The sequence below is a fragment of the Anabrus simplex genome, chromosome 1 (genome assembly GCF_040414725.1).
Source record: "Anabrus simplex isolate iqAnaSimp1 chromosome 1, ASM4041472v1, whole genome shotgun sequence".
Classification (NCBI taxonomy): domain Eukaryota; kingdom Metazoa; phylum Arthropoda; class Insecta; order Orthoptera; family Tettigoniidae; genus Anabrus; species Anabrus simplex.
Genome location: NC_090265.1, coordinates 387,808,372 through 387,830,793, shown reverse-complemented (window position 1 = coordinate 387,830,793; position 22,422 = coordinate 387,808,372). Strand labels below are relative to the sequence as shown.

The following is a 22,422-nucleotide window of genomic DNA, read 5'->3' as shown; positions in this document are numbered from 1 at the left end:
GAGTATTTACCTATTCATTTATAGCAGTGATTTAAAGTTTTTACCTATTCATTTATAGCAGTAATTTGCAGTATTTACCTATTCATTTATAGCAGTGATTTGCAGTATTTACCTATTCATTTATAGCAGTGATCTAGAGTATTTACCTATTCATTTATAGCAGTGATTTAGAGTATTTACCTATTCATTTATAGCAGTGATTTAGAGTATTTACCTATTCATTTATATCAGTGATTTGGAGTATTTACCTATTCATTTATAGCAGTGATTAAGAGTATTTAACTACTCATGTATAGCAGTGATTTAGAGTATTTAACTACTCATTTTCGTATGATTCGAATGGTATTTATATACTCCTTTCGTGAATGATTCACAGTATTTAAATTTGTGGGTACTTCATTGCATTCACCTATATATTTTTGGGCATGATTCAGAGTATTTGAAAGCAAAATTATGTTGATGTTTTATAGTATTTAGTTTGGTGGGTGCTTCGGAATATTTTTCTCCACAAACATATAGGTGAAATAATTAATCGTGTGATGCAGTGTGTTCACATAATCTCATCAAATCATTGAGAATATCCTTAATACTGCCTAGGTATCGGTGACCACTTCCAGCGCAGTTTGACTAAAGGTCTTGTGGAGCCTCAATCGCTACCGATCTCAGAGTATCTCACCAAGCATGGAATTTCTGAGTTTCTACATCCTGCTTATTCACTCAATATTGGTTCCTGTGATCATTACCTCTTTGCAAGGATGAAAAATACCTCAAGGGGTATTTCTGACTCAAAAAATGAAATAAAGGTAGAATCGCTGAGGTCCTCTCGAAAATTTCTGAACTATGGGTCCCAACAGTGCTCCAGAATCTTTCTCAGCGGTGTCAGAAGTGTATAGTAGCCCAAGAGAATTACTTCGTAGTGTGCATCTGTGTTTTTTTTTTAAGTATACATGTTAAGGAACTACTTCAGATCATAAACAGCAGTGCTCTATCTTCTTATGAATAGCCATGAATTAAGTGGGTACCGCCTTTTTTTCGAGCGGTAATACGCCTCATCTCTGACGTCTATATCCTCTATATTGGACCATATAATTCTGGCAATAGATGGCTGTCGACGGTAGGAATTATCACACTGAGTTAATGTTCACTAAGTCTGTCTGAAATTCCTCGAGGATACTAACTTAGCCTGGATTACGGCAGCCATCAGAATAGCCTTACACTGCGGGTTGCATATACCCTGTTGTACCAAGACAGTTGAATGTGACGGTGGTGATATTATATTATATTATATTATATTATATTATATTATATTATATTATATTATATTATATTATATTATATTATATTATATTATAATTCCTCCTACTTTATAAAAGACCAGGACAATATATGGACAAAAACGCTAGTATTATCAGTTTTTAGCAGAACAAGTAAAATCACGTAAGAAATATCGTTCAGTGGTAGAGTGTCGGCCTCCCGATCCCAAGATAGCGGGTTCGAACCCGGCAGAGGTAGTCGGATTTTTGAAGGGCGGGAGAAAGTCCATTCGACACTCCATGTCGTACGATGTCGGCATGTAAAAGATCTCTGGTGACACATTTGGTGTTCACCCGACAAAATTCATTAAATCTCAGCCAAAGACGCCCAAGAGAGTTTTGGTTTACTTCATCTGCCATCTAGTAGGCATAGAGTAAAACGGAACATCGAAATTGACGAGCAGACAGCCAGATGGCGTCAAATTGAAATGTCTGCACACGGTAGCTGAGGCCATACGATTATTATTATTTTACCTGATCAAATAATCAAGGATTTCCTCCCTTCCAATTTTCATAGAAAAGGCTATGCCCCCGTAGTTTCTTTTCGATGTAAAACTAGAGATGGTGTAGCTATGTTCCTGACATCAGGAGTTACATGACAATACAAGCTTACTTTTTCTTGTTATAATTCAACCTTCTATTCCTTCCTTCCTTCCTTCCTTCCTTCCTTCCTTCCTTCCTTCCTTCCTTCCTTCCTTCTCTACTTTCTTTCGTTTTATTTCACCTTTCTTTCCTGTTTGCTCCTATTAATCCATCGTTCCTATTCTCCTGTTTGCCACAAAATTACCTTGATTTTCTCTGTGTCACTAAATTATTATTATTATTATTATTATTATTATTATTATTATTATTATTATTATTATTATTATTATTATTATTGCTACTACTACTACTTCATCTAGATGCCACTTAATTTCCTTTGATACCATCGTTATACTCTCTTGCTCCGTACAAAGCTGTGTAGATTTTTATTGTTGTTGCTGTTCTATGGAGCCTTGAGATATCTTTGGACATTTAACCCATATTTTTGTGCATGTGACTGCAGTTATGTAATTATGCAACTCATCGGATTGTTTATAAACAGTTAATGACGTAAAATAAGTTGTTATACCAGCATTTATTTGGATAGAATGTGTATAACTGCGAGGACACCACCCTTAAGCTGGCACCTAGATTCAAACCAGCGATCTCTGAATAGTGATGGTTCATAGAACTTCCTTTATTTATAGTACTTTTCTTCAGTTAATTCAGGTTTATTGATGTACTGATTAAAAAATATTTACGTCTTACTTCTCCTCTGTACGTTTTTGTTCCCCCTTTTTATTGTGCAATACGAACATAGATCTTAGTGAACTTAGCAAGCAGATATCATTGCAGATTAACGAATGGGAAAATTCATCATGAAGCAAGTGATAGATACTTTATATCATCTTAAGACCCCTGTCAAGAAGCTAACATCTGTCTTTCATACTATTCTTTGAAGTATGCCACATCACAAAAGATTTCTTAGAAAGTAACGTAAGCTCTTTCTCCCTTTGCAGTTTTGGCTCTATGCCACATCGTGATGTGTTTAAGATTCTTGCTATGTATACTTAGTTTATCGGTTCTCAGTAAATACACTTAATTCAAGTGATACAATTTCTCGTGTCATTGGTTAAAATATACCTCAAAATTATTTTCATATGTTCCCAATTCCGGTCACTGGTGTTGACGCTTTGCACTTCAAAATCTGTAGTCCAAAACGCAGAATACTGAAATTTCTCTTCACTCTGTGCTCTAATTTGATATTATTATGTGAATTTAGATGAACGCATTTTCAGAGAGCGATTTCCCTTCGTTTATAGTACATTTTGTCTGAAGTTATTCGTTACTTCCCCGTTTTTCTTCTACTTATTCGCCATTGCTCATTTAATCCACTTCAACCCACTTCTGGGGTAAAGGTCTCCCCTATCTTCCTCCACAGTGCAGTTTCATCCAGTTCGGTTTGACAGTTCGCTTCAGGGCGTAATGACATCAAGATGACGCACGTCAACTTTTCTGCTGCCCACCTCTTGTTTAATATCAATCTGTCTGTTTTCATCAAATTGTACTAGTTAATCCTGCCCAGATGTTTATCCCAACTACACTTATTGTTCTATGATTACTTCTGAAAACTTCTTACACCATACTTCTTATACTAATGTATGTGCTACGAAGACTGTCCTTTCGAAATATCTCCAGCAAGACTCTTTCTATCCTTTGCTGTTTATTAGTTACTTTTATTTTCTCGGCACACTAATAATTCATAAAATCACCAAGTTATTGTTATCGATCAACTCTAATACTCTTCCTGGTTCTTGAACCAAGAGATTTTTTTACAATAGATCTGAATATTTTGTAACCTGTCAAAAAGCTCCATGAATTTCAGTTCGCTATAGAAACACGAAGAAAGAACATAACATCGATGATAAACAAACGTAAAATAACATATGAAACTATTTAAACTTTTAGCTTTTGTAGCATTTTAAAAAGGACCTCACTAATTATTGAATGAGTTCCGTCGTTTATACGTAACGAAACTGTATGGAAGTGTCCTGTTGTTTATTTTGACTGGTAACTTGATATATAACTTTGTTTTATCTATTTCAGAACCAAATTTTTCCCACAAATCAGTATTTTCAGTATAAGAAATAAGAGTTCCTTTAAGAATTGTGCTTATATCTTCTGACATTTATGGAATTTCCATATTTACGGACAAAGTAAACTGGAGAGGGTTACTATTTATCGTTTACTCTTTTATAACGATATTGTTACAAAAGATAAATTATAGTATATCCAGGAATTATACATGGTCTATGACATTAAATAAGATATATTTTCACATACAATCGAAAAAATTAGAAATCGGATATATGGTCAGCCATGTTTTCAACCTGTTGTTCATTTATTCTTCAACATTCGTCCCATTTTCATACCAGGCAAATGCTGGGGCTGTACCTTAATTCAGGCCACGGCCACTTCCTTCCCACTCCTAGCATTTTCCTGTCCCATCGTCGCCATAAGACCTATCTGTGTCGGTGCGACGTAAAGCAACCATTGAAAAAAAAAAGCATTCGTCAACCTCTGGTAAACTGAACTCTGCTACCAAAAGTGGAAGTGAAGAAGGTCACGAATACAGAGAAAACATTTCAAAAGTTATAAATTAAGGCTCAACGTGAAGAAAGAAATCCAACAAGTGGTGTACGTTACATTGGATACTGGGTCTGCCGGGTTAAGAGAAGTGTTCTTCAGGGATCGTTGTCCTGAGTGTCTCTTAGTCCGATCAAAGAGATTCGAAGGTCGGGCCGCCGATTTTGGAAGGGCTATACAAGCATATTTTAAGAACTCCCTTCATTTACTTTCAAAGTACGCCTGTGGAAGTATTTCCTAACTTAGGCACCCCATTAAATTAAAGATATTTATAATTCCGAAATTACTCATGTGTACTCGGCAGTACAAACAACGTGCATTCATTACTTCAACAAGTGACTGTCCAACCAGTTACATGTTGTCTTGAGCTCCAGAACGAGGGCAGGCTATTTTGATCTGTTGTGCGCCTTATCGAAGCGTCGTGACGCTATGAGCTCGAGCGTCTGATGGCAGACGCCCAAGAATCTGGCCTTTGGGTGAGCCAAGCCAAGCCAGTCGCCTGGCGCCCACTTGTTGCGAACACAGCCACCTTGCACCACCTTGCAGGCAGCACCACCATGGCAGGTACAGTACAACATTCTGTGATCATTTAGAACCACTGGCACTATTTATAACACATTTATTGGAAGAAGTTCGGTAGAAAATAGCAGTGGAAATCTGTGTGAGTAATGTGTCCACGACGTGGTTTGCTGGTTATACCTCTACTGGTATATTCTAGCCATTATGTTGTGCGCATGTTATAAGTTAACCATTTACTTTGCTGTACTGAAACGTCCATGCTAATATGATTCATTAGATAGTATATTTTATAACTTGTTAAAGAGTGATGGTAAATTGTGTATTGGCATATGAAGTATACTTCGTCCTAGTGGCAATCCTAGAATTAGGGAAGTTGTAAAATAAACCATCATCTTCCTTACCCTATCTTCGTATCAAACTTGAGATGATTGAAAAGAAAACTCTTCGAATAAATTTCGAGGTGTATCACATCGCTCTTGTTTTTTTAGTGGAAGTTATTAATGGCATCTATGCAAGTTTTCTGGTAGGAAACGTGAACAACTGAAAATATCTAAATATCCGAGTACAAGCACCACCGAAAGGAATGAGCACATTATCATAGAATTATCTTGGAAAGTTAATGCATGATGGTCTACACTTTGCCAATGATAAAAAAGTCCACTGCTATGCTTTTAGAACGTATTTTAATGATAATAATTATAAAAAATTGCACTAGATGCTTCTTGTCACCTTACTAATGTAACAGAACTACGCAGGTTCATTGATAAAGTTCGTACGGGACAAATGTTCATTAGAAAGTAAAAAAGAAATAGTCTATTAGCAAAGACCACAGCAAAGAACGAGGAAAGCAAAGTTTGACGCTGAACCCTCTGTTCAAAAGTCGACTCAGTTTTGTGTCAGAAAGTGAACTTGATTACAAATAGGACTAACTTATCAACAACTATTATATCCTTATAAACATTGTATTATACAGTAATATGATACTGATTCATGTAAACAAACTGAATATATTCCGATATAATGAAACAGACAAAAATAGAGCATGGTGAAGATGATCTGTTCTGCTTTTGTTTGTCCCAGTCTGAACTTATTAATAGCATCTTGATTTTGTTTTTGGTATAATCCTGTAATACCTGACTTGCTTTCAAAAAGTAGCTTTTGTCATCTGTTTCCTAGTATAACTTTCTCTCTGTTTTGAGAATTGAACTTTTCATTAATGCTGTTCATACATTTTTATCCAACACTATGTTGTAGAGATAGCCTGTTTGCCTCTTACCTGGAGGCTAAGGGTTCGATTCTTGGTTCGCCCGAGTATGTTAATCTTGGAGTTAAGACCAAGTCACATGGCAGAGGATGTAGTTTTACGTAACTCTTCATAACGTGGTTGTGGCCACAGGATCTCCAGTTTTTCATGGAATCCGATACAAAGGCTTGTGACTTTTTATTTCAAAATCTCATTTGCATTGGGGGAATTCGAACCACGGATGGTTAGATGAGAAAACAGTGACTATTTCACTCGGATATCATATACATACTTTCTGTTAATCATTGAACTACAATTTTATTGACCGTAGGATGGTTTGCATAAGTCATTTCAACCTTATAAGTCATACAGGTGGTGTCAAAGTGTATTTTGATTAATATATAATTCTTGCTACTAATTATTATTATTATTATTACGAACCTTGTAAGACAGACCCTCCGACGATGGTGGGTAGCACATGTTACGTCAATGAAGCTGCGTGTTAGTGTGGTAGAGGGTATTGTTGTGTGTGGTGTGTAGTTACAAGAGTGTTGGATACAATACAAGCACCCAGTTCCCGAGCCAAGGGAATTAAGGTTTTTGTTATTATTCTACTTCCCACCGGCTCAGACAAGTTTTAAGACGACAATGGGGTAGGTCAGAGCTGTGATTGGGAAGGAAACGACAGTGACCGTAATTAGGGTACAGCCCCTGCATTTGTCTGGTGTGAAAATAAGAAACCATAAAAAGTCATCTTCAGAATTGTCGACGCTGGGGTTCGAAACCACTATTTCTCGAATGCAAACTAACAGCTACGCTACACGCCTCGAAGGGTGAATTGACTGTTTGGGATAAAAATCCCTCGACCTGGCTTGGATATCCTTGTATTCCTCGAGGTAGTGCAGTTCTCAGCCACACCCGAAACGGAGATGATCTGTACTGTATGTACATTCTTAACCACATACCAGCCCTTCTACGAATCTTAAATCTGTAGCAGTACCGCGAATCGATTCTGGGACTCTGAGGGTGGCAGCTAAAAACGCTAACCGTTGAACTACGAAACTTTACAGTACACAAATGGTTTGCATTCATTTTTAGCCAACACTGTGGTGTAGAGATAGCCTGTTTGACTCTTACCTGGAGGATCAGGGTTCGATTCCTGGTTCGCCCAAGTATGTTAATCTTGGGGTGAAGACCAAGTTACACGGCAGAGGATGTCATCACACTGACCACGTGGCACTCCAATATTTGGCAGGCTAAGGATCTTAATGGGCTGTTTCTTTTCTTTTTTTTAATGTGATGGTACATTTTGTGACGTCAGTCTCATACAGGCACACGGGGCAAAAAGTGAAAGAGCACACTGGTTGCTTTGGAGTGATGTAGACGGTATTGCATTGTTACCAGGCGGTCATGTGACCTTTCCCCGTTGACATATGAAAATGGCAGTGTGTGTGTGTGTGTGTGTGTGTGTGTGTGTGTGTGTGTGTGTGTGTTTGACGGTCAGTTGTATGGAAACAGCTTCGAAGCCGAGACGTGACAGTCTGGCAAAATGGGGCTATCGCGTTTGGCTGTGCGCATGACCACACAGGTGAATGAAGTTGCCCGACTTGTTGGTGTATCAACGCAGATTATCCTTCGTGTCTACCGGGAATAGTGTACCACTCGCGTCCAGCAAACACAGCTTCAGAACTGTGATCGTAAAGAGTTTCAAACCGAGAGGGACCGGAGACGAGTGTCATTCCTTGTCAAACATAATCGGTTTTAAGCCTAAAGAAATTTCTGCTGTCATGAATGAAGATACATTCCAACTAGTTTCTAAGCGAACTTTGCGAAGGGAACTCCATGCAATGAAGGTTGGAGTTGGGTACCTCGTAAGAGGCCATTGCTCACAGCAGCACATAAAGTTGAACGTCTTCGATGGGCCAAACAACACCGAACATTAGCTGACTGGAGGCGTGTAGTGCGGTCCGACGAGCCGCGATTTGGCCTGGTTTCAAACAACACAAGGCGTTGATTGCACCGTCGGCCCAATGAGCGACATACGCATGTGTGAGGATGGGGCCTACCTAGAAGAAGGCACAAATATCCGGTCCCGAGCCAGAGGAAATTACCAGTGAAGATTAAAATCTCCAAATCGAACGCGGGACCTCTTGTAGCAAAGGCCAGTAAGCTAACGAATTATCCACAGATCCAGACAGCAATGAAAATCCACAGCCTGTTTCCAGTCATTCGACCGGGTCAGGGATGGAATGAATGAAGCTTTCATCTAGCGGCGACGAGAGGAATTTTGCCAGCTGCCGAAGCCTGTCGCACTCCTCTGGGGCAGTGATTAATGAATGACAGATGAAATGATATTGGAGAGTGTTGCTGGAATGAAATATGACAGGGAAAACCGGAGTACCTGGAGAAAACCCTGTCCCACCTCCGCTTGGTCTAGCACATATCTCACATCGAGTGACCGGGATTCGAACCACGGAACCCAGCGGTGAGAGGCCGGCGCGCTGCCACCTCAACCACAGATGCTCTTCACACAGCAATATATCTATATACAGTACATAACATAAAAATTTTGTCTGTACATTGCTCAGAATTTAAAAAGAATGGTATTTCTGTATCGGTCGTGTCCACAGCAACAAAAAATGCACTTTTCAATTGTCTGTCTGTCTGTCTGTCTGTCTGTCTGTCTGTCTGTCTGTCTGTCTGTCTGTCTGTCTGTCTGTCTGTCTGTCTGTCTGTCTGTCTGTCTGTCTGTCTGTCTGTCTGTCTGTCTGTCTGTACATGCATCGAGAGAAAACTGCTGAAGATAATTGAATAAAAATCGGTATGTAAAGTCAGGGAGTAAGACACTACAATATAGGCTATAAATCATTGTATTCACAGTGAGTGGAATGGTAGTTTAGGGGAAGGCCTAAAATTTAATTCTCAAATATTTATGTTATTAGTGGTCCTATCGGTAAATACTACATAACTAAAGTTATATAGAATTAAATTTCCGATCATTTATGACTTTTACATTTTTACTGTACCGGCTGAGATAACAGAGATATTAATTTTTATTTTATTTTTGTTGCTAAGTCCATATCAACGCCGAGCCACAAGCAAATAGGTAAACAGAATTTAATGAAAATCGGTATGTAGAGTCAGGGAATAAGACACTACAGTCTAGGCTATAAATAATTGTATTCACCCTGGATGAAATGGTAGTTTAGGGGAAGGCGCCTAAAATTTAATTTTTAAATACCTATGTTATCGGTCCTATCAAAAAGTACTACATAACAAAAGTTATATAGAATACAATTTCCGATCATTTATGTCTTATTCAGTTTTATCGTACCGACTATTGTTAGAGTCGGAAGAAAACTAAATGTGAAGGCCTACAATGACGAAACCAAAATTCATCAACAATAACTTTACATTGACCATTATTTGTTATGGTATTCTTTGTCTGTTATGCTGCCACTCATCTCCGAGAGATGGGATTACTGCTGTGTATCGAATATAACAGCCTACCTGAATATTGGCGGGAAATAGTCGGGGAGTTAGACACTTTCTTCTTTAGCATGCCTTTCCTCTGGTTCATAAATTCTCTAATACTACTGGTATGTAACACACTGGTTTATCATTGTATTCCAGTAATTCGATCCCTACTCTGACGCGCTGATTTGAATGAGCAGTATGCAAACTTAACGGAATGTGGCAGAGTGTTCACAGCTGTCTGCGGCCTGGTCATTTCAGCTCTGGAACTTTGGACTGTTAGATCGGCAGCGTAGTACTGTTCGTTAAAAGTGAGGAAATGTGTGCTTTTTCATTTGATCCAGTATGTCATATGATAGCATTGCTCCTTTTTTTTTATTTGCTAGTTGCTTTACGTCGCACCGACACAGATAGGTCTTATGGCGACGATGGGACAGGAAAGGTCAAGGAGTGGGAAGGAAGCGGCCGTGGCCTTAATTAAGGTACAGCCCCAGCATTTGCCTGGTGTGAAAATGGGGAACCACGGAAAACCGAATACTGGATACTGGCCGCACTTAAGCGACTGCAGATATCGAGCTCGGTGGCATTGCTTTTAAGGGCGACATTCCTACTAACGTCATTCAGTTGGTTGATTTCAGTTGGTAAAACCACAAAGAGAGTCTTTCTGAGGATGTAAAAAGATAGGTGGAGAGTGATTGTCTGCCATTATAATGAAAATTTCCCAACTTGATTGTGACTGATGGTAGGCAAGAGGCCCTACCATTACATAGAAACTTCCCTAACCCAGTCTTTACATGAGAAAAGACGTTTGGTGACTTCCCCATCGCGTTTCTGGGGTAACGGTAAGAGCTATGCAATTTAATACAGTGGTATGCACAATGTGTACCAACCTAACCTACAATTCTGTATACAATGTAGAATTCCGTAGCGAAGCGTAGGTACATCAGCTAGTTATTTATATTGAACACACAACTAATAACAACTAGGCCTGCTCCAGGTCAGACTTGAACCAGCTGCCAAGCGTGAATTCGGGTTTATGTGAATTTTTGCTCAACATATTTTTATGAATGAGCTCTATAAATGACGATGGCTCTCGTGAATGTGTGTTAATTATTCATATGATGTCTAGTTTCGGACCTGTTATGTTTTAGTCTAAAATCGCTATAGTCACTACCACTGGATGTTCCAGAAACCAGTCCTGAGCGAAGTGTTAGTGTCGCCGAGCCTCGAACCCAGCTGTTGCCTGTAGATGGAGAGACGTACGGGATCTCATCGTCGGAGTGTCCGGATGAGCTGTACAACCTGACCCAACTGGCAGAGGTGAGCCTAGCAGCAGCGGCCGGTCATCTCTTCACTTACCAGCACCGCTACGAGCCGCCCAGTCCGCCCGCAGAGGAGCACGGCTGTCCCGACTGTGGCAAGCGGTACAGCACGTCGAGCAACCTGGCGCGCCATCGTCAGACACACCGCTCCCTGGGAGACAAGAAGGCGAGGCGCTGCCCCCACTGCGATAAAGTCTACGTCTCCATGCCGGCTTTTTCCATGCACGTGCGCACCCACAACCAGGGCTGTAAGTGCCCCTACTGTGGAAAATGCTTTTCGCGACCCTGGCTGCTTCAGGGACACATCCGCACCCACACAGGTAAACAACCTCCTCGATATCAACCCAGTTCACTCTTCTCAACAAGAACTCTAGAACTATGCAAAATGGCACTAAGCTCTTCCAGCTCGGACTTGCAGCTTTGACCAGATTAGATCACGGTGACCGAACAAGTCATCCAACATCCATAGTGGATTAAATGAGTATAAACCAGGCTTGGCTCGAGAGCAGTTTTGTAGTGATGGTCCTTATGAGATATCCTTGTAAATGACATTAGGTGTCTTCTTCCTGATATGCAACCTATTTCCAAGGTCCTTCCGACCGTCTGCCTCTGTTAGCTCATGCCTTTTTCCCCACATGATATTTAAACCATGCCTATGCTTTCACTCAAACCTCCTAAACTATTGGTGTATCCTTTATAGCATAATCTTTAAGTTAATGTGATTACAGATCTCGATACATAACTTATTTTGATAAGAATTACGTGATTAGTCTCAAAATACGGTTTCTAATTTTAAGGATACTTTTATTGCAAACTATAATACAAAAATGCATATTAAGCGCTACCTTTTACAGATAGATGTATACCATTTCGGAACATTTTGTAGAACTACTTACGTTCAACAATTCGTCTACACATACTTGGGGTCTATCGTTCACAGTTTAGGTAGCGTAAGACAAGAAAACACTCTGTTGGATGTTTTATCTTTAACTTCCTTCACTAAACGACTCACAGTTTGGCTTCCTGTTTTTTTTTTTAAATTAATATTTTATACACCTAAATCCTTCCTCGATAAAAGCTGTATACAACCGTCATAACCCGTTTAGCGGTTCTTCAGATTACTTGGCTTAGATACTTATCACGATTTCCATTTTATAATACATGTATGGTATATATTAAAAATAATTTAAATTGTGGAGCAATGCAACACATTCTTGCATTGTTCAATCTTATTCCATCTTCAGTACTGTATAAAGTATTTCCAGTATGTTTTCAGGTTGTATTAAGAAACTATAGTGATTTAGTTATAAGGCTCCTTCCCTTTAAGAGAATAATCACTATCACCAACAATACATCTCTCCGGCAGTCAAAGGGCCTTAAATTATTATTATTATTATTATTATTATTATTATTATTATTATTATTATTATTATTATTATTACTATTTCAAGTCACAGATGTTACTTTGAATATAAGAAACCAACAAAGATATTAAATTAGTAATATCTATTGCACTTTAAGTTGTTTCCAAAGAGTCACCACCCGTCAATGTTTTTTTTTTTTGCTTTACGTCGCACCGACACAGATATGTCTTATGGTGACGATGGGGCAGGGAAGGCCTAGGAATTTGAAGGAAGCGGCCGTGGCTTTAATTAAGGTACAGCCCCGGCATTTGCCTGGTGTGAAAATGGGAAACCACGGAAAACCATCTTCAGGGCTGCCGACAGTGGGGCTCGAACCCACTAACTCCCGATTCCTGTCAAATGTAAGTGGATCTCCGTCACTCCCACATGTCCGAGGTTTACACCAAATATTCTGAGCTCGATAAATTCTGTGAAGCAGGATGCTACCCACATACACGTAATCCCAGTGAGAAACTCTCATTTAACTGGTTAGGGACCACCGGTGGATTGTATACTCCTGCCGTCTGAGCACAAGGAGGGTCTCGACTCAGAAAATGTCCGAGATACCCACTCCTATTCCATGGGAACTGGTATCCCGACTCTTAGGATCACTTAACTAGGCCACTCAGCCCGTGGTTCACAAACTAGGACATGACTATAGTAAACCACATCACGAACCATGTTAGGAGTTAATGATGTTCGGGTAAGGGGAGATGATGATGTAGTATAAGAATAAGGAGAGAGAGGAGATTATAATATGCTCTTAGCAGGTGTTAAAAAGGGGAAGTGAAGAATGTGGGATAGAACTGTCCATCAGGAGTACTAATGCACACAACAACGTTCCTGATAGGCTTGTAGATGAACGAATGGTATGGGTAGATTTAGCAGTTGGAGGAAATAGGACGAGGGTGCAGATGAGGATGAAGTTGACAAGTTTTATGAAGCATTGGGTAACTTCGTAGTCAGAATTATCTACAAGGATAGGATACTGTCAACAGGCGATTTCATTGTGGGAGTTGGAAGTAGAACTGAAATATATGAGAAGGTAATGGGTAAATGTAGGGAAGATATGTAAGCTAATAGGAATGCGAAGCGTTTATTAGACTTCTGTGCTTGTATGGGATTAGCAGTTACGATTACACTCTTCAAGCACAAGGCTATTCACCACTACACGTGTGAGGGTAGACGCATAAGATCTATAAACAGATTCTATCATAACCGACTCCGAATTCAAGAAATCAGTCCAAGGAATGTTTCGATGATACTCGCCACTAATACATCTATGGTGAACTAGGTATCTCTAGGCTTAGGATAGAGAAAGTTAAATCTCTCTGCAGACGAATAAGGATAGAGAACAAACAGGACGAGAAAATTAGACAGATGTACATGGATATGATTAGTGAAAAATTCCAAAGAATAGACAGTAAACAGGTTCAAGATATAGAAAGATAATTGGTGGCATTCAGGGATGCTGTAGTAGAAACAGGCAGGGAATGCTTAAGCACAACTGTATGTAGGGATGGGAAAAATCAAACATATTTGTAGAATGATGAAGTAAGAGTAGCCTAGCTTGTAAACGTAAAAGGAAAGCGTATCAGAATTGGCTACAAACAAGAACTGATGCAGACAGGGAATTGTACGTAGATGAAAAAACAGAGCAAAACAAATAATTGTTGAATCCAAGAAGAAGTAATGGGAACATATCGTTAATAACCTGGGAAGGCTTGGTCAGGCGGTAGGGAAACTTTTCTGGACAGTAATAAAGAATTTAAGAAAGGAAGGAAAAATTAAATGAATATCCCAACGTAAAAGGAAATATGTCCGTTGACTTCCCAAACAACCGAGCTCATGGGCAGGAGGACAATGATGATTGTGAAATTACGCTTAAGAAAATGGAAAGGATGGTAAATAATATAAATTGTCATAAAGTTGCAGGCATACAGTATATGAAATTAGGCGTGGGAAGGTGAAATGCAGTGGGAAGGCAGGGATGAAATGGCTCCGCAGAGTAATAAGATTAGCATGGTTCCTTCTGATCGGACAAAAACAGCAATTGTCCACTGGCATATTGAAAGGGAGGATGCGATCAATGCGATGAACGGTTGAGAGTGAGAGTAAGTTGGATGAAAACTTGTGTGGTTTAAGACCACGGAGGGGCTGTCGGGATTAGATTTTCAATATGCACCAGTAATGAAAAATGCTGCTGCGAGATGAATAATGTTAACCGTACTGAAAGATTCTGGGACTAAGTGTAGATTAATGAAAGCAATCAAAGGCATTTATGTTGACAATTGGGCTGCAGTGACTGACGCTAGAATGGGTTCTTGGTTCAAGGAACTTACAGAGGTTAGACAAGGCTGTAATATCTCACCTTTGTTGTTGATAGTTCACATGGATCATCTGCTGAAAAGTATAACGTGACATGGAGGGATTCTGTTAGGTTGAAATATAGTAAGCAGTTTGGCCTATGACAAAGTCTTGCTATTAATAGGCAGCTTGTGCCTTCAATCAAATATCCTGGAACTGGAAAATAGGTGCAGTGAGTACCCATATGACAGGACAACTAGCATTTCCAAGACTAAAGCGACGTTAGTAGAGAATAAACCTAAGAAGATTGAATGTCAGGTTGGGAATACAAAGTTGGAACATGTAGATAATTTCAAGTATTGAATATATGTATTCTGCCAAGATGGTAATGTAACAAGTGAGATTGAATCAAGGTTCAGCAACCCTAGTGCCGTGAACTCTAAGTTGCGATTAACAAACAGTATTCTGTAAGAAATAAGTCAACTCCCGGACGAAGTTATCTTTACACTGGTCTGTTTTCGGACGACCTTTGCTGTACGGGAGTGAAAGCTAAGTGGAATCGGGATATCGTATTCTTAAGTTAGAAGTAACAGATATGAAAGTACCTGTTCGCTGGTACAAACAGATGGGAACAATGGCAGAAAGGTATTCGGAATGAGGAGATAAAGGCAATGTTAGGAACGAACTCAATGGATGAAGCGGTAAGCATATACAGGCTTCCGTGGTGGGGTCATGTGAGGCGGATGGAAGAGAGTAGGTTACCTGCGAGATTAATGCTCTCTGTCACGGAGAGTAAGAACAGTAGAGGGAGACGAAGACTACGATGCTTAGAGTCGGTTCATATGGATTTAAAGATACCAGGTACGTTTTAAAAGAGACCACAGGAGTAGTTACAAATAGAGAATTGTGGAGGCGTATAGTAAATTCATCACAGATTTGCCGATTGAACGCTGAAAGGCAGGACAGTCGATATTGAAGATGCATGTATATTTTATTTTATTTTATTTTATGTTTCATTTAACAAGTGTTTTTTCTTCTTTTCGCTAGTGGTATAACGTCACACTAACACATCGAAGGTTTTAGAAGACGCAAAGATGGGAAATGGCTAGGATTGGGAAGGTAGCGACCGTTGCCTTAAAAACTAAAGGATTTTAAATAAACAAGATTCGGTGTTTCTATCTCATTGGCCAGCTAAAACAGATGTTGTACTAAAAAGAATGTAAGTCGAAGTGAACAACAAGTTAAAAAGGAAATAATTTCCATATTTGGTGCCCTGTCAGAAATTACAAACCGTGACTTCAGAATGAATACAGTGAAATAACTTAAATAAGCAAATTTAATGTAATTTTACATTAATTTAGCGAATAATAATAATAATAATAATAATAATAATAATAATAATAATAATAATAATAATAATAATAATAATAATAATAATAATAATAATAATCACTATCATCATCATCAAACACAGGCTTCAGTTTTTAGAAAAAAACAATCATTTAGGCCTACTTCACTTTTAGATGTGATATTTTGTGAATCAATAGTACAATACCTTACTGGTTGGGCCCTATGTTATTTAAGTAATCATAGAAATATCAGTGAGATTCTAAGCACAGGTATATCAGTGAGATCCGCCAGTTCGAAAACAAACCAAAGTTTCGATATCCATTACACACTCAACCAGAAGCATGGTGAATTCCTGTTTAAAGCCAATCAACCGCCATGTGTATATACAACGTGAAATAAGAAAAATTAGAAAATCGTCGAAACGCCCCTTTAAGAAAATTCACCTGATCATGAGAGTTAAAAGACGTGGGTGGGGACAGATGAGGGACTGTCCTGCTGGGTGTTCGAGACAACGTCGTGTAACCAGTAGTCATGTAACTTATCTGGCGGGTTGCCTAGCGACGCGGATAGCTAATTTTGTAGTCCGCGAACCGTACCACTCCGTATCAATTCACACTAGTCGATGCGTATGCTTATGTAAATCGCATGATTCTGTGCTGTTAAAATGTGTGAATTTGAAGACTGCGGATTGTTCTCTTCAATCCTGTTCAAATTCCTCTTTCCAGTGATACCAAATATGGTAACGATTCAAAACATTTGATAATTTTCGAAATTTTATACTCCATGTAAATTCTGCCCTAATTAGCCTAATTATACCACAATGGTGCCGTTATGTCGGGCGTAGGACTCTTTTAAATGATGCGCACATAATGGGTAGGAACTTACATTCAAAAGTTGATACGAGATGAATGAAAAAAATCTTATATTTTCAAACTCCGCATGGCTCTGTCCGTAAGGACCCACTATGGGGAGGAGGCGGTAGAATAACACCCATGGTATACCCTGCCTCTCGTAATAGGCGACTAAAAGGGGCCCCAGGGGCTCGTAAGTTGGGAGCGTGGTTGGCGACCACGAGGCCCTTAGCTGAGTCCTGAAATTGCTTCCACTTACTTTTGTTAGACTCCTCTATCCTATTCGACCTCCCTTGGTCAACTCTTGTTATTTTCCGACCCAGACGGTATCAGGCATCGAGGCCTAGGGAGTCTTTAATTTTCGCGCCCTTCGCGGCCATTTTCTTCCTTTGGCCGATACCTTCATTTTTCGAAGTGTTGTATATCCCTTCCATTTTCATCCCTGATTAATGTTATATAGAGGATGGTTGCCCAGTTGTACTTCATCTTAAAACAATAACCACCACCACTGTCCGTAAGGGTCGTAGGGCAGCCGTTGTTGTACAATAATTTCTTGTTACAGATGGGTTGGAACTGTTATTTACAAGGTCAAATCGACGATGTTTTAAAAGTAAATTCCAACTTCAAATTTTGAGCTTCTTCCTTGTCATGTTATTTATTTCGGATTCGAGTCATTTTGTTATGAGAATGTAAGGCGTCGAATGCTCTATCTTTAGACATCGTTAACACCGCCGTACGTATTTACGTTCCACAGTTGTTACTTACACACCAAATAGTATGCCTCAAAAGCGTCGCCTTTTCAATGCCTCCATCCCGCCTTACGTATTTAACTGAGGCTCAACGAGTGTCACATTTTCCCTCATATATCACATTTCCAGCCTCCGTGGCTCAGACGGCAGCGCGTCGGCCTCTCGCCGCTGGATACCGTGGTTGAAATCACGGCAATTCCATGTGAGATTTGTGCTGGACAAAGCGGAGGCGGGACAGGTTTTTCTCCGAGTACTCCGGTTTTCCCTGTCATCTTTCATTCCAGCAACACTCTCCATTCTCATTTCATAGCATCTATCAGTCATTAATAAATCACTTTGGGAGTGGCGACCCCATCGTACTAACAGCCTATATCTACTTCATTCATTACATCCCTGACCTGGTCAATGACTGGAAAACAGGTTGCAGGTTTTTTCATCACATTTCCACTCAAAGTGTCATTCGGATTGGACTTTTGCATTAGGTGCTGTTTCCCCAAAGGTAAGTTAATGATTTCGTTGCACTAGGTTTCGAATGTATCAAACCTGATTTTATAGAAGTCGTCACGTCAAGATAAGACAAACTACCTGCACTGGGGCACGAGGTCTTGAAGAAGGTAATTTCCCATTGCCTGTAAAGCAGTTTAAATTGAAAACCACTTCTATAATGATGAGATTCTAATCCATCTCGTCAATGAATATGTAACCATATATATTATAGTATTAAATTCATTAGCCGCACGTTTGGAAGTAAAAAACGTAACTGTTTTACATACTAATGATATAATTAACTGATTAACTGAAATGGCTGTCATTTGAGCGTAAGAGTTCACCAAAATGAATCCTTCGAATTTAAATGCAGCATGATAATTTAATCTTCTCTCCCAGGACGTGTTCATCTGCTGTGTATTGCTACATCCGTTGAAAACGATTAAATAGGTAGGAACTGTACCTCGATTATCGAATAACTTCTCCACTGATTATAAAATAACTAACTATATTCTGACTTGCATCAGTGCATGAACACTTCATCAATACACTAAAATATATAATACACACTCAAAACATTAGCTGCTCCTGGAAGACTCTTCCTATGTACACATAAAATTATCGTATAATAAAAGCAATGGGAAACAAAAGCGAAGACAGAACAACTATTTGTAGTGAGCCAGATGACCAATAATTATACTTCAGGTATATTGCCCTTCACTGGTTTGGTGTATCAACACAAGTTGCAAACTCACACCATCGGCACATGGTATAACACTTTGACATGTACCTCTTTATACACTGATTCTAATAATTGATTTAATGATACTTTCGCTTGAGTACACACACTCTGTTGATCTATGCCTTGAAACTGGGCCATATATTATTAAGATAGTTTACCCTTGACCTCATAGTTGTGGTTATCCATAGGTAACAGGCTGTCTACCTAGGCAAGCCTGCTGTAGAAAATCTTAAATAAATCATATAATTTCTGACAACAAGATATGCGACGAAGTACAGAAGCACAATGCTACCCAATTAATCAATCAATCAATCAATCAATCACTACTGATCTGCATTTAGGGCAGTCGCCCAGGTGGCAGATTCCCTATCTGTTGTTTTCCTAGCCTTTTCTTAAATGATTGCAAAGAAATTGGAAATTTATTGAACATCTCCTTGGTAAGTTATTCCAATCCCTAACTCCCCTTCCCGTAAACGAATATTTGCCCCAATTTGTCCTTTTGAATTCCAACCTTATCTTCATATTGTGATCTTTCCTACTTTTAAAGACACCACTCAAACTTATTCGTCTACTGATGTCCTCCCACGCCATCTCTCCACTGACAGCTAGGAACATACCACTTATTCGAGCAGCTCGTCTCCTTTCTCCCAAGTCTTCCCAGCCCAAACTTTTGCAATATTCTTGTAACGCTACTCTTTTGTCGGAAATCGCCCAGAACTAATCGAGCTGTTTTTCTTTGGATTTTTTCCAGTTGCTGAATCAAGTAATGCTGGTGAGGGTCCCATACACTGCAACCATACTCTAGTTGGGGTCTCACCAGAGACTAATATGCTCTTACCTTTACATCTTACTACAACCCCTAAATACCCTCATAACCATGCAGAGATCTGTACCCTTTATTAACAATCATATTTATGTGATTACCCCAATGAAGGTCTTTTCTTATATTAATACCTAGGTACTTACAAAATATAAAATACACACTCAAAACATTAGCTACCCCTGGAAAACCCTGTATTAAGTATACAACATCGACGAGAAATACTGACTAGTAACATAGTCACAGCACAAGAAGACAAAAGTAACTCCTCCTCGTCCTGGAGTAGTTCTCTAAGCTAGTGTCCATTCAATCAGGAACGAAGAATTCGACGCGCTTAGTTGCCAAAGTGGCCTTCCGCGACCACACCCTGAATAATAACTTGCTACGAGGTCCGTATAGTCGGGCTTGCCTGGCTTAAATCTTTAGGTTCTTCTCGATGACTCGTCAAATGTTTCCCAGGTTATCACCAGCTCAACTACCTGTACAAAGTAAACTACTAGGATCTAATATGGAAACCTTCCAGCTTCAGATATTACTACATTAATAAAGAAATAAAATAATAATGTTAATCATAGTGATAATAAGGCGTTGTAATAAATACATCGCGGGGATGTGATATATGTACTATCACAAATATGCCCTACATTGACCAGAACATTAAATATCTAATTTGTTGACATTATACATTTTCAATATTATTTCGATTTTTCCTACATTCTGTATAACCGAGCAAGCTGGCCGTGCGGTTATGGGCGCGCAGCTGTGAGCTTGCATTCGGAAGACAGTGGATTCGAACCCCCTGTCGCCCTGTCGACAGCTCTAAAGATGTTTATCCACGGCCGCTTCCTTCCCACTCCTAGCTCTTTCCTATCGCATCGTCACCATAAGCCCTATCTGTGTCGGTGCGACGCATAGCAACTTGAAACAAAAATCATTCTTTATACTGATATTTTCTGTCTATAACAATGTATATGTGTGTGTTCGTTTTCATAGTAAAAGTTCTTTTTTATTCCTATAGTAACATGTTTGTTTGTTTGTTGGTGAAGGTGAGAAGCCGTTCAAATGCTCCATCTGCACGAAGGCATTCGCCGACAAATCGAATCTCCGAGCGCATGTACAAACACACTCCAATACGAAGCCTCATGTATGCGGGAGATGCGGTAAGGCGTTCGCCCTCAAGTCATACCTCTACAAGCACGAAGAGTCTTCGTGTATGCGAGCACACCCTCGACCAGAACATGCACATCCCACAACTGCCTTGGGCCTAGCCATCACAGTGTAGTCAGCACCAGCAAGATTCAGGGTGAGGTACCGGAGTGATCCAGTTGAACCGTAATTAATAACAGAGAAGAACTGCAATCAAACGAGTTAATTCACTAAAAAAGTTACATTACATTACAGTGTAATGGCGTTTTGTGGAAACGTAAAAAAAAATAGCTTTAACATTGCAATAATTTACCATCGTATAGATATTTTTGAAGTTCAGTTACATTATAGCTTTTATATCCATGCAATGCGAACAATTACTGAAGATATATGTAGTTGTTCCCAAACTTAATCATAACCCAAAATCAGCTCATCTTCGTGGGTGGAACTCGGTGTTATAATGCACAACTATCAATGCCATAAGTCACTAATCAAGATTGTAGCATTAAAGGGGAAATTCTACTATATTTGCAAAACAAAATTGTTTTCTACATACTTAAGGAGTGTTCACGAAGAAACCGAGGATTTTAGGATGTTTCTTGATTTTATTGTTTGAACCCAGCATGCTTCTACTCAAAATGGTAAAAGTGCCGAGGTATATATCCTAAAAATTTGAAGAAATTTACAGAACTCTCTTTTACATTACTGAATAACATTTTGTAGCCGTAATGATAGAAATTCCAACGCAAACTTACTAAACAAATAATTATATTGTATTTATAACATGTGTAACAACCCGTTTACAAAGCTAGCAGAACTTAATAAAAATACCAACCAAACAAAAATGTTTTCCAAACTACTTACGGTAGGAGATTTTAAAAAATAATTTCAGTCCAAATTCTACTATATTTGCAAAACAAAATTGTTTTCTACATACTTAGTAATAGAGATATTCATAAATACTTTCCATTTTATCGTCCATATATCTTAGGAATCATGTATCTTCGATTTGGGGTATCTTGGTTTAAATAAATTAAGAATCATCTGAGTAATACCTTTGTAAAACACGAACATTTTTTCAGGAATACCATACTTCTTAACATAAATTTTCAATGATCTGTAGTAAAACATGGCGAAGTCATTCTCAACCAACTAAAATAGCATGACGTTCTCATTACCATACAATCACCTGCTTTAAGGAGTGAGTCTCTCAGACTTGAATAATTATGACTAATACGCTTCCCACTTCTCGTAGAAAATATCGCTGCTATTAAATACGTGCATTTCCGTGGTTCTCAAAAACATTTTTTTCTTAACTCTCAACAAGAGCCACCTTATCCCAAAACTCGATCAATTAATGCGACAAAAGGTATTACATAAATCCCAATCATGATATTCCGTCAGTATAAAATTAGAGCCAATTCTAGAGAAAACACTAGGCTTCTGCACCCAATTCTCATCAAACCATAAAAAAGCGACGAGTGCCAAATCCGATGTCGAGATACCTGTATTGCACTTCTATTTCCAAT

General features: G+C 39.0%; 1 protein-coding gene across 1 annotated transcript in view; it reads left to right on the top strand.

Moving 5' to 3' along the window:
* Positions 1 to 21,326, top strand: part of LOC136866419 (transcriptional repressor scratch 2) — a 67,725-nt gene extending 46,399 nt beyond the window's left edge. Inside the window, exons 2-3 of the mRNA XM_067143345.2 lie at positions 10,907 to 11,359; positions 20,794 to 21,326. Of these exons, the coding sequence (XP_066999446.1) occupies positions 10,907 to 11,359; positions 20,794 to 21,029 (689 nt within the window). The 3' untranslated portion in view covers positions 21,030 to 21,326. The remainder of the gene's footprint in view (positions 1 to 10,906; positions 11,360 to 20,793) is intronic.
* Positions 21,327 to 22,422: the final 1,096 nt, after the last annotated feature.